Source organism: Eleginops maclovinus, chromosome 7 (assembly GCF_036324505.1).
Source record: "Eleginops maclovinus isolate JMC-PN-2008 ecotype Puerto Natales chromosome 7, JC_Emac_rtc_rv5, whole genome shotgun sequence".
NCBI classification, from domain to species: Eukaryota; Metazoa; Chordata; class Actinopteri; order Perciformes; family Eleginopidae; genus Eleginops; species Eleginops maclovinus.
Genome location: NC_086355.1, coordinates 4,789,939 through 4,803,712, shown reverse-complemented (window position 1 = coordinate 4,803,712; position 13,774 = coordinate 4,789,939). Strand labels below are relative to the sequence as shown.

The following is a 13,774-nucleotide window of genomic DNA, read 5'->3' as shown; positions in this document are numbered from 1 at the left end:
ATAAAGTATGTTTGAGTCGGACAGCCTACACGTTCAGAGGCTTGAAGTCGGAGTTAACTGAAGGACTGTCCACATGAAAGGCGTTTAATAAATGCAGATTTAATGAGTGTGGTACCATCGAGACGTTCATAAAGAGAGGCCGGGAGCCCAAGTAAAGCAAGGCGATTCCAATAAAGACCTTATTTCCAGACCTCAAACTCCCTGGGCTCGTGAGACACACCAGTGACAGCTTCAGCTCAGTTTGCAAAGGACTGTGGGATACTCTCGAGCCAGGAAGAAAATCCTTTTTAATTTTACAAGAGATTCTGGCCCCTAAAAGTTTCTGGAGGGAGAGCGGAGAGAGGCGGTGAGGCAGAACGCCTCAAACTCCCTTTTTTTCGGTTCTGTGTTTGTGTTTGAGTTGAATTTGTTCCTGACAGAACTTTTTGTGTCAGAAATAAATCTGTCTTGCCTCGAGGGGGAGGAGCCGTCTCTGTTTCCTGCTGAGATGACAGGATTTTGTTTGTGGTTCGGGATGCATCTGTGGCGGCTCAGCCTTTAATCAAATATTCACTCCCGCATAGCGATGCATGAAAACACTCCCTGTAAATATGTCTCATGTCATTGAACTCAAAATGTGCTCACCAGCTCAAGACCTTCAAAACACGCTGGTACACACAACATGCACACACTGAACCTGGAACAACTGTGTTTAAGGACATGTCTCTGATTTCATGTTGCATATTTTAAATCATTATCAGGATATTGTTATGGATAGTTTGACAGGTCAGGAGTTACTGAGAATCATCGGAGGTTTTAAATGTTGTCATATATTGAAACTAAATGTATAGCTCTGGGGATTTTCTATATTTGTCTTATTCCAATGATATTTCTCTGTGCCATTAAGCTCTATTGTTATCCAAAAACAACTCAGCGACACCGTCATTAAGATGACGATGAACGCTTGGTTTTATTTAACTGTCCTGGTGTCATAAAGAGCATCAAATATGTATTAATCCGCCACTGAAAATAGTCCCCAATGTGCTTTTTGTTCCTTGTTTTAATGACATTTGAAAACCACTAAGCTTTTTAAAAATATAAAACTATATACTTGAGAGCTATTTTTAAAGATTTGCGTCTTCATTAGGAGTCATGAATCTGAGTGCCACAGACAGACTGAGGGAATTATACGTACCAAACTCTTCATCATACAACAGGACATCTGCGGACAGCTGCACACACACTCATTTGGTGAGTCTGCATACGCATGATGGTGCACCTTGTGACAATTTGCCAGCTCAAACCATGAATTGGCCTAAAGTGACTGAGATTTTTGGGGGAAATGTAAAAGATATAATTCACTGACAGCCGTCTTCTTTCAGGTTAATAATTCCCACTTGGACTTTATGAGATTTTGCTGTCTGTTTTAATATTCAATGATTGTCTAAATGCTAAATTGGAGGCTGTTTTTGCTCATTATTTTCAGGATATTTACATAATTAGTGATAGATGGACAGATCAGGTGATACTGAGCATCGTTTCCGCTTTCAATTTAGTATTTACATTCAATTATAAGATCAAACTTGTTTCTGAGTATCTCTTATATTTGAAAATAGTGGAGATGTCTGGTCATTTTTCTGAACCCTCGAAAATGGTGTGTTATTCCTCTTTGCTCTCAAGCTCCATTGTTGTCCATTAAGATGACATCATTTTCTACTCTTATTCGGGCCTATTGAGGCCATTTGAGCTAAAACTCTCTTTATAAAAAGTGGTATACCATCAATTCTTAATATTCCCTTTAAAAAAGTGTCTCCTGGCAGCTTTCTGAAGCCCTTCCTGGTCAAACTGTATTTTAACAGTAATGAGGTAGCTCTGGGTTATTTGCCACATTATCACTTCATCACACACAGCCTGAATCTGCATCAAACCCAACGATTGAATCTGCAAGGTAACGTTCACACACGGTTCTCATCATCTTCCTCTCACTTCCTCAATTCACTCATAATACCAGAAAAAAATATATTGAGCCATAAAGTTAAGCCTATAAAACGCCCACAGCGGACTGCAGCAGGTATACGTGCAGCGTCCCATATTTTTATTCCATCTCAACCTCAATTTCTTCCCATTTTTACGTCATTAGAGCTGAATGCTGAGCGTTATCCTATTTTCAGCCTGTGGCTCGGTCGCTCAGGCCAGCAGGATGATGAATACATTTCAATCTCCTCTCTCTGGCTCGGACTTCTGGGACTCGTACTGTGGGCCAGGATATCAGTCTTATTACATATCCAGAGAGATCCATCATAAAAGCAGCCTTCCTCCAGCACATGCACACTCTAATCACTCCCGCTTCACTTCAACCATGCAAATGTTGGGGACTTTTTCTCTGTGGTGCCAAGATGATGATGATGATGATGATGATGAAGAAGAAAAAAAGAAGAAGAAGAAGAAGAAGAAGAAGAATAAGAGGAAGAAGAAGAAGAAGAATAAGAGGAAGAAGAAGAAGAAGAACTTTAGCTTGGTCCACATCCTCACGTATGACTAAGAAAAGATGTGAAAGGAAGAAAACTCCAACTAGGTCAAAATGTTTACAGCCGGTCCGAGATTTGAGAAACCTCCAGGAAAACACAGTTGTGTTCATCCAGCTGCAGCAGGAGTGTGTCCGCGCTCATGCAGATATCACTGTGCGTGCGCATATCAAGTACAGCTGTGCATCTTTTAACATGTCTGCAGAGTAAAGCAGCCGAAAGATGTTCTGTTGTGCAGAATTTGTGCATTTCTGAAGACAATTAATCTGTGTTCTCTGTGCATTTCACTCTTGTTATGGCTGTGAAGCATCTGAAACAGCCGTTAGACCATTATGGGACTTTAAACTACCCACTGAAATCCAAAGAGAGAAATAATTTTCGTTAAATTTAGGTTAGAGAACTTTTAGGATACATTACTGCACTCGGAAGAGGAGCAAAATAGCAAGGAACCTAAATGAAATGTGCAAAGACTATTAACTGTTCCAGATTAGTTGTTGTCTGATTTACGTCGGCAGAGGCCTCCACTCTCCCGCTGTGTGTGTGTGTGTGTGTGTGTGTGTGTGTGTGTGTGTGTGTGTGTGTGTGTGTGTGTGTGTGTGTGTGTGTGTGTGTGTGTGTGTGTGTGTGTGTGTGTGTGTGTGTGTGTGTGGAAGCTCACCTGTATCTCTTGTTGTCCACAGGCACGATGTCCATGGCGATGTAATACTGCTGGTGAGGATCCAGACCGGCGATCTTTACTCGCATGGCAGGAAACATCCTCCTGAAAGAGAGAAAAACAACATGATGAGTCTCTGTACATTTCCTTCTGCTATTTAAATTAGGAAAACAGATGAACTTTTGAAATGATGCCTCTGAAAATAGCGTCAGCATCATTAAAATGAGACCCATGAACCCGGCAGCTGCTCTATGGGAAACTAGCTCCCAAGAAATATTCAGAGGTAAATAAACAAAAAAACATTCAACAAAATCAGATTTCACGTCTGTTTTCTGCAGCTGTGGTCGAACAGGAACCTGAGGTGTACCTATACTCAAACTAGATTATTTTTAGAAGCAGGAAATGAGAGTTTTTAATAAATAAATACAAGTACATCAAAACAAGCATGCTTACACCTGCTACGTTTTACAACCTGTTGCAAAGCTTTACAATCAATTGTAAATATTTCCATGAAGGCCTTTTTATATCAGGTCAGCCTATTTAAAAAAGAACGACCCAAATAAAAATGAAAGAACATTAGCTTGGTATAAAAGTGCACCCACAGCCATCAATCCCCCAATGTGAGTGTCTCTCTAAACGACCCTGACTTTTATTAAGATTTTTTCATTATCATAAATGTTTTTGCAACCAGTATGATTTGAGCAACACAATGCATCCTTACATCATCATAACCACTGGATTAACTCGTAAATTACACGACTGTGACTCACTGAACACACTGCATTAAAGGATAATAGACATTTTTAAATATAAGTTGCATTCATACATTAGTATTTTGTTTCTACTTGAGCAGAACTAACTCTCCTTTTTAAGTTCCTTCAAAACCTCCTAACACAGTGATGTTTGTACAGCCAAAGGGAATCCACCAGCAAGGAGACACATTTGTAGACGGGTCACTAACACAACCTAATCTAAACATATAATATTTAAAAAGTTATGGGAATGTTATTGTGTCTTTGGTTATTTTTAGCTGCATTTTCAAAGATTCCTACATTTGTTTTGCAGGCAGTTTCAGACTCACTGCTGCTGATTTGCTCCAAAGATTTACTGAAATGCATCCAATCCTCTAAATTGGAAAGTCTCCTATGCAGCTTGTGGTCAGTCAGAGTTCAATATTATAGGAAATACACTCCTTAAATGTATTAAATTAAATCTAATAAATCACATTTAATTCCCCAAACTCTCTGTCATTACTCTGATTTATGGATTCATTTAATAATATAATACATTAAATAGCTCTTTTCATGAAATATTTCCAGTCTCTCTCCCCAGCTTGTTAAGATTTCCATTATTTAAGAGTAAAGTTTAATATTGCCATGCCACTGTGACCTCTGACCTTTATGAATTTAGGGGATAATTCTGTGGCTTCAGTCTCTATTTTATCACAATACTTTAAAATGTCAGTTTTTTTTTTTTATCCTTGAACAACTTTGACTAACATCTCCTCCCATTAGCTGCAGCCTTACGCTTGATGCTGATGCAAAACCCCGGAAATTATAGAAACATAAAAAAAATCCGGCTCCTTATTAACAGTCTGTGTGCGGAGGAGACATTTGAACTTAATTCCTCGTTTTGCACTTCAAACATTTCATCTAAAAGGTCGTAAATCGGGTCCGGCCTAATGAGAACACAGGCCTGCTCTCCTGCTCCCCCCGCTCCTGGATTTATGAGCTTATTATGAGCAGGCCGTGAAATACAGTCACTCCGCTCCAGCGCCAAATTATTGTCGCGCCATTTATGAGCTGATTACCAATTTAAAGCCAATTCATAAAAGCAGCCAAGTGTACGGTGCGTAACGAGCGAGGAGCGACTTTACTTTATATTAACCTCAAGTCAGAACTGAGAGGAAGAAGAGCTGGAGATAAGTATAGTTTCATCTTAAAGAAAAAGACTTAGATATGAAAAGGAATCAGATTTAGATATAATAGGATATAACTGTGGTTTCAAACTGACAGGTGGACTTAAGATCCACTAAACCTGGGTTATGTCTTACAAAAAAAGGACCTCTCAACCTTTGTAGGGACAGGTTAGTTTTCATTCTGGTTTGATAAAAAGCTCTTGGATCAATAAAAGACTGACTTGACTATAATCCATATTACATGTTATATTTGAGCCATTTTGTAAAATGTTCCAGGCATAAAACACGCTATAAGAATCCACCATTACACCATTTACACTGGAATAAAGTGGGAAAATACATTTGATAAATTACCGTAACTCAGTTTTCCTCGTTATTTAATATTTAATAAACCCTGATTAAATGATTCAATCTCACTCTTTTCATGAAATCCCCAAAAACTCTAAGAGACTTTTTGATTCAATAAACATTTTTCGTACAAAGGCAAACTTTTTTCGGGAAATGTAAAGATTTATTTCCTCTAGCTGACATCCAATGTAGATCAAACACTTTGAATCCTCCACACTGTAAAGACCTTGTTAAAGGGGCGTTTGCCGTAAAGCGATGTTAAACCCGCTGTCAGTTAGGCCTATTGATGTGTACCGAGGGGGAAATGTGCGGTGCTCGGGGCGCGGGGGAGCGGGCAGTGTGCAGGGAGAGCAGCTCCTTCCTGCGGGTCAACCTTTGCGCTTACTCCGGGTTTGCACTGCCGGCCCGAGAGAGCGAGAGAGAAACCCGGAACATGTTCCACAGAGATTAATGAGAACCAGCTCTCCTTATCCTCCGACATCAGGAAGAACCTGCCGTGTCACGAAGGCCTGAACACAACAGAGAGGCCTGCATGTGCAACACATTAACACCCAGCAGCAGAGCGCAGAGGTGTGTGTGTGTTTCAGCTAAAACTGAACTGTATGTTGGACGCTTTTAGGGGTCGCTTCAGATTTTAGGTCTGAGTATGTGATAAAACTCTGCGTTTGTGTGTGAGAAATATGCACAGTTGTCTACAATGTTCAGGGCTACTTCCAGCAGTTGTGTGTGTGTGTGTGTGTCCGGCCTACCTCCCCGCCTTGGTGATGATCATCTCAGTGCCGATGTCATGGAAGCGCTTCCACAGGTCCGCACACTGCAGCTCCACCTGGATCTCCTCCATTGAGGCCGGGGGCGACGGCTCGCAAGGGACAGGGGCCAGATCGGCAGGGGAGCCAAAGGAGCACGACGTCCTCTCTGCCAGACCCTCTCCGTCCGAGCCGGGACTAGCCTCCGAGTCTGAGGGGAGAATGAGGATAGAGGATGAGAAGGCAGCTCTGAAACCGTGGAATTAAAATGCTTTACACAGGAAACTTGGCACGGTGAGACCGTAGAGAGGCTGTCTCCGCTGACTCCAGATCACCTGCCGTCTGCAGCTTGGACAGCAGCGGCTCAGTTTGGCTCGCTGGATTTCTGGGCTGATGTCAAAAGCAGAATAAATGTTGCGTAAAGACTTTGAAAAAGGGATTTTATTTTAAATTGGGCCACACAATGAAGTATTCCGATGGGAAGCGTTTAGTAAATTTAGTTTCCCCATTAAGGGCTCCTCCCGGACCAGCTTTTACAGACCGAACGTTCAGAGTCATCAACAGTCACCATGTTGGGGCAGATCAAAAAGTACTAATCCAGACGTCCAGGAAAGCTTTCCATCCACCTCTAACTCACACACACTCACACACCAACCTGCTTTACATGACCTTCTTTTTTATTTTGTTTCTGTAACCCCCTCACAACACTGGACCATATAGTAAAATTCAAACAGGAAAAAATGACAGCTGATTTTCAGAAACAAATCCATCTTTGCCAATCAACAACACTTCTACACTTAATTTCTGCTTCGAGAAAACTGCAGAATTCCTCAATCAAGACTTTTCCAACTTGACCTTTAACAGTTGCTCAACACACGCATGATGTTTTAAAAAAATATGGGGGTAAATGTTGGGGTTATATATCAAAACACCTCATAGTTTTTCCAGCTGGGATGTTAAGTCCTCACTGCTCGGCACCCTCAATCTGAGATAAAACTCACCACAAAATGTCTCTTATTCCCCTTTTCTCAGAAATAGTTTATGGCTGAATATGTTACACCACCACCCAAAGAAAAAAAAAAGATCTAATAATGTATTATTTATTGGGAGCCCCGACACGAAGAGGTCGACTTGGCAGAGGAAGGGCACACATATACGGTTATGCAAATGCAGAGACTGGACAGCTTCCCGGGCGAAACCGCCGCAGAGCCGGCCGAGCCAACACTGCTGGAAACAAGAGCCGAGAGAGGAGTGATGGAGATATGAAGAGGGGAGGAGGGGGAGGAGGGTAGGAGAAACAGGGGTTGTAATGACCACAGAGACACAGGGAGAGAATTTCCATCCTCCTCTTCTTGGGAGATCCTCCCCGAGTCTCTGCAGCCAGAGAGGGCTGTCACACTTCATTATTTCCCCTCCCTCTGCTTTTAATTGTTCACACACTCTCTCACACACACACGGGCCGTACGGTACAGTATTAAAATCATACATTCTGCTGTTTCTTAGGCTATTTTTATGAATATTTTTTTTTCTTGTTCGTGAAACTTACTTGAACTGTTTTGTTTTATTTTATATATTTAATTGACTTTTTCTGTTGCATTGTCAGAGGAGTCTGGGATTTTCCGTGCACATGACAATAAACCCTTCAGCCAGCTGCCCCCTTGCTCTCTATTAAATAAAATTGTGATTCAACATATTGCTGGTGTATCAGGGAGGCTCAAATCCCAGAAAAACAATTGCACTTTTATAATGTAATCTTCACTAGGGCCTAAAAAGATTATATCTTACAAACAGGTATTTCATTTGAGAGGGAGGGCGGAGATATCTGATGTTCTGGGGATTCATTCACACACTGCAAACAGCCAGTAGTGTGTGTGTGCAGTGTGTATATAACCGAGATGGACTAAAGGTGTAAACCAGTTTTAAACTTTTATTTTGGTCATTTGTTTTTGGATTCACAAAATGCACGTAGGATGTTTTTATAAATTGGTCTATTTTTGTATTTATATCGTCAGACTGAAATATACGGTTAGCTGCATTAGGAGGCAACAAGCTTCAAATTATCGCATTTTAAAGCTGATTTACTCAAAGTGATTCCCAACCAAGTCTGTAAACTGGATTTAGACCGCTGTATTATTTAATTTATATCAGACTTCAATCAAATATCAGTTTCATCCACCAGATAATATGTCGGACAAATGCTCAGATTTTCAGTGGTGTTACTTTTATGATTTAATATTGAATAATTATGAGTAATTTGCCATATTCATAAAAGGCCCAAAGTGTGTCTCCTGTACCCGGAGAATCAGTCTGGAGATTTGGGATCTTATGATGTAAATATTTTCTTTAATGCGACATAAAAAAGATTCAACACTTCATTTTAAATGCAAAATATTTGGCCTAAAAACTGAAATCTGCTTGAATGTTTTCAATTGCCTCAAAGGACACATTGAACAACATCATCTGTGTACCGGCATCTGAAACTGCAACACACACACATTCCTCAGAGCCAGGACGGTTAAATAGAAATCATTTGGCAGAACATGCGGAGCAGGGAATTTGCCTTTCAAGCAATCCGCCTATAGACACCCTGTCATCAGACCGAAGGACCTGTCCCCTACCTCTCAACACACACACACTTACACAGAGGCACACACACACATTAATGTCCAAACCAAGAGCCATGTGTCTGTATGTACACAGACAGACAAAAGTACCAATGTGTAGCTGCTACTGGTCCTTGTTTTGTGTAAAGTTAAGCATCCAAGGACAACATTTTGCAGTTTATGTGGAGCTTTTCTTTCAGTTTCTAAATTGCAATCTTGGTTAAAATGTTTAGTATTTAATTTGTTTAAAAAAAACAAAACCTGAATTAATAAAAAACAGACATTGATCAACAAAAGTTGCCCAATTATCAGAAGGCGGTCCTGACATCTGCTCTGGTTGAAACAGACACACACACAAAAACCCACACACACACACTCTTGCGGTTAAGGGCCAGTCCAGGCCTCATTAAAACCAGTCCAACATCCACAGTAGGCCACTATTTCCTCTGAACTTAATAAAGTCAGAGCTCACATCAGCTTCAGGGGGGCTTACATCCGCTTTACGAAGGAATTCAGTGAATAAATACATTAAAATATAACAAAGAAAGTGTGTCTTAACTTTCAATAAGCAGGTAGACATTTTATTATTTATGAGGCTCTTTTCCTCTGATTGCATTTTTTTAGGAATTCAATATATATAGTATAGTTGAGGTTTGATCATTTTTTTATTGAGGAGAAAATATTTACACATTTACAGTTCACTATTTCAAAAAAAATGCCTTTAAAGAGGTAGCTTCAGATTTATACGCGGGGTATGAATCAGCTTTATCATTAGTCTGACATACGTAAAAATATCTACACCTGATTTACAATATCCAGCTAATTTTAAAAGAACATCAGGATAATGTGAATTAATCTGCTGTCTACAACTTTCTAAGTATTCTGTACATCTATAGGCATTTTTAAACATACGTAAGTATTACACATATCAGGCTTAAATTTAGGAAACTTGTATAAAATCTATCTCATATTAACTACCATGTTTTCATTTTATATTGAGAAGCAGCAATTAAAAAAAAACGTGTCTTAAATTTGAGTATTTGAAAAGTAAAAAGCACCAATTATTTTAATATTCAATGAGACGGAATATGCTCCATATATAATTCTGTTATAGAGCGTTAACATATTTGTTTTTTACAATTTCTAGATTAATGGGAAATGCAAAAGTTTAACAGTGGGAAATTGTAGTCTACTAATTTCATATATAAGTCGAGCATTGTAGTGAAATAGTCCTTTGGAGGGGAGTTGGTGAATTTAATGAAGTTGCAGCAGATTTCTGGAGTGGTCAGAAGCGAAATCCCCATGAAATCACAGAGTAAGCAATACACAGAGAGCACCTGTCACTGATGGAGACTCAGCAGTAAAACCTTCATGAGCACAACTCTCTTATCAGCAGCCTGCACGCTTAAAATGAGAGAAACCAATAGAATGGAAGCTGCAGCGACTGGACCATTTAAGGAGTATATTTTCTGCATTAATCTCCTAAATATTTTAGTTGACACACGCCTAGTGAGGTGGAAGCAGTGAATTATATCAGTGCGTAATCTGTGCGTAAAAGCAAAAAAGTGTCACCTTGTAAATCGGCCTGCGCGCAAGTAAGGAAATCAATAGAAGCAGCAGCGATTGGATAATTTAAGAAGTATATTACTATACATTAATCCTCTAAATATTTTAATTGACACAGTCCTAGTGAGGTGTTAGCATTGAGTTATATATGTGCGTAAAAGCGAAAAGTGCCACCTTATAAATCACATAGTTTGAGCCAGGCATTAAATATTAAATTATACTTGATGTAGTTCAACTTGTTAATTAGTGTCTTAAAAGGTAAATATTATGGAGATGTGGTTGCAGTATTTTGTGAAGTCTAACAAAAACACGGGTTCAGTGCTGAGTGAACCGTTCAGGCCTCTCAGTCCTGCCCTTGTCTTTGAGGCTAATAAACGTGTTATACGAGCAGCCGGCCTGCAGCTGAGTAAAAATAAAATCACTCCGTTAAGGATTCCTCTAAACCACATAATCTGACCACAGAGACTCGCTGTTCACGGTCACTGCTGCCCGGCGCGCCAAAGCGGAGGCTGGAGGATCCGAGCAGGACCCGCTGAACCTGCCAGCAGCCCGCCTGCTAATGAGAGCGAGGGGGGAGGGGAGGGGGGAGGGGGACCGGGGCCTGGCTAATTTACTGAGCCACAAATACTAAATCTTTCCGGAACAAAAAAACCTAGCATACGGTGAACTGAAATACTTTGTGTGCTGGATTTGAAAAATGCCTGCAGAGTTGTATAATGAGATTGTTTGTGGATTAGCGTTGCCCCTTTAAAACACACAAACACGCTGCGTATCATTACCAACACTAACGCCAACATTCAGTCTCACCTCCCTGATTGAACTACACTGTTCTCAGTTTAATATTTTAAAAGACAACAACAACAATCTTCCCTTGATAGACAGAATCTCTCATCAAATCTTCTTTGAAATGCTCAATTACTTTTGTTTTCTCTGTTTATTTTTTGAGTACTGAGTGCCAGTCACCAGCAGTTTCAGAGCATAGGAGCCGTGCGTAAAGGCGCAGCGCCGGGTCAGACTGCAGCAGGACTCGGCCTCGGCCTGAGCAGTAAACTGAGGGTTTGTTTTTGTTTTTAATTCCGGCAAGTCTTTACATTTCAACTAATAACTAAATGCATGTGATTTAAATATAAGTTGACAGAACACTTTTATCTAAAGCCAAATTAAATATTGAATAAATAGGAACAAGCCTCATTTGGATCCATAATCCACACCAAGATCATTTTCACCAAATCTAAATGTGGCAGGCAAAACGACCAAACGCCAACATTGTTTGATCAGAATTACATTATTTTTCATCTTTAAATTTTAATAATGAATTATCAGCTGTGTGTCGAGCATGAAACGCAACTGTGTTTTAAAATAAAATGTCTACGTCTGAACTTAAAGCGAAGCAGCGAGTTTAAAAATGTCTCCAGGTCCGAAACTGAAGGTGCAGCAGGTTTATCTGTAAGGATAAATTCTTCTTCAAAATCCTAATTTCATTACACCTGCAATGACCTAATCCACTAATTGTAAATGCACATCCCAACTATTAAATGATGGATAAAATTAAGGCAAATAATCCGTAAATTAAAAACCTGCTCAAAGAAAAATATGTTTTGCTTACGAAGAAATTGTAGGTGTTGCAAAAAATCTCGTTATCAAAAATATTCAACTCAAAAATCTTTGACACTTGTAAATGATACCACTTTCTTACGTTGATTTATAATTTGTCCTTTTTTGCACACGTGGATTAAAAGGACCTTTAATTGCTGTTTAAATTGAAAATACATTTAAATGTGTATCATTATTATTTCCAATATAGCATCACTTATTAAAATGAAAAGCGAAGGTTAAATGACTGTAACAACTAACCACATTAAAACTGATTTCACATTGTCCACGCAACATCAAATCTGCAGTTCTACTTAAACATTTACTGACCGCTCTCACAACAACATTGGACTTTCTGCCTTATTATTGCAAGTAATTGCAATCCTGCACTGGGACCTTATTTGTCAGCAGTCTATATTATGATGCAGAGATATCTGGAAGGTTTTTGCCTGAAAGTAAAAGGTAATTTACTGTCTGCTGCCATCAGAGGCCTCCCTGCAGGCCTGCAGCCAAACTGAGAGCAAACATCACGCTCTGACATTTGATGTCATTTATATCTTACTGTGGATCCACCAGTCCAGAGTCAGCACCTGGACACTGACCCACCATGACAAAAGGAAGCTACACTTTGCATTGTCTTGACTCCCAAGTTTTAGGTTGTTTTTGTTCGTTACTGGTGCAGATTGGTGACTGGGTGAATTTTCTCGATGCATTTTCTAACAACAACTGATTATCTGACTGACTTTCTCTGAAGGCCTTTACGCATCATGTTTATAAACTGCATCAACAGACAAACTCATCGCTGCAGCAGAGCGGAACCACAGAGACACTAACATTCAAAGCCTCCACAGTCACAGTGAGGCCGTGGAGCTTCTAGCTAAGCCCTGTCGTGGGTTGGGTCACTTAAATTGGAGCCATGGTTTGACTCGGGACTCGCTTTCGAGCTATAACGGAGATCCGGGACATTTTACGGTGTGGTGCATGTCTGCGCACTGACCCGGGTCCATATCCAGACAGTGCGCCGCGTCCTCTCCCTCCGTGCCGAGGCTCTCCATGGACAGCTCCAGCTCCTTGTCCTCCCAGCCCCGGAGCTTCCTCTTCTTGTTGGAGCCGATCAGGGCTTCCACGGAAAACGCGTGGGCTCTCGAGCTCAGAGCTGCGGCAGATCGCCTCCTCTCACTCATATCTCTCAAATCCACCCGAAGGGGGGGAGGCGGCGATAAACCCTCTCCGTCCGTCCCACGCAGTTAAGCAAAAACTTTGAAAAACGCTCAGAGTTTACAGCGAGGCGCGAACTCACCAAGTGTCCAAAATAATCCCAACTGTGACTAGAAACCCCGCGTGAAACTTCTGAGGGCAGACTGTGCCATCCCGGCTGCGCGTGGACTGATAGTTTGGGTTCACGCGTCTCTACGTGCTTCCACTCCGCGTCTTTCTTTTTCTCTTTCTGTCCCCCCAACTTCTCGCTGATTGATACTCACTTCTGGAGGAGTTTTTTTTTCATGCGCAAAGGGGCGGCGCTCCAGCTGTCTGTCAAACCGGAGCATCCAATCAGAAGTAAGGAATCACAGCTAGAGAAAGTGTTTCGTCCAATGGGATCTGAGGGACACGCGCGTCCTGGAAGAGCAACAGTCATCGTTTAAGCAGAATAATGAAACGATCCCATAATGAAAAATAAATGATCATACCATATTTTCTCTTATTGTGTCCAAGTCTGCTTTACACTTTTATTCCCCTGCAATCTAAATGGGATTAAAGGCAAACAAAATAATGTAACATAAAATAACAAATAGTTTCAGTTTGTGTTGCATTTTGTATTTATTGACCTCACCATCCAGTCT

General features: G+C 40.6%; 1 protein-coding gene across 1 annotated transcript in view; it reads right to left on the bottom strand.

Moving 5' to 3' along the window:
- tbx15 (T-box transcription factor 15) overlaps window positions 1-13,379 on the bottom strand; it is a 33,072-nt gene extending 19,693 nt beyond the window's left edge. Inside the window, exons 1-3 of the mRNA XM_063887023.1 lie at window positions 12,931-13,379; window positions 6,175-6,382; window positions 3,163-3,264 (exon numbers count right to left, since the gene is read on the bottom strand). Coding sequence (XP_063743093.1) covers window positions 3,163-3,264; window positions 6,175-6,382; window positions 12,931-13,117 — 497 coding nt within the window. The 5' untranslated portion in view covers window positions 13,118-13,379. The remainder of the gene's footprint in view (window positions 1-3,162; window positions 3,265-6,174; window positions 6,383-12,930) is intronic.
- Window positions 13,380-13,774: the final 395 nt, after the last annotated feature.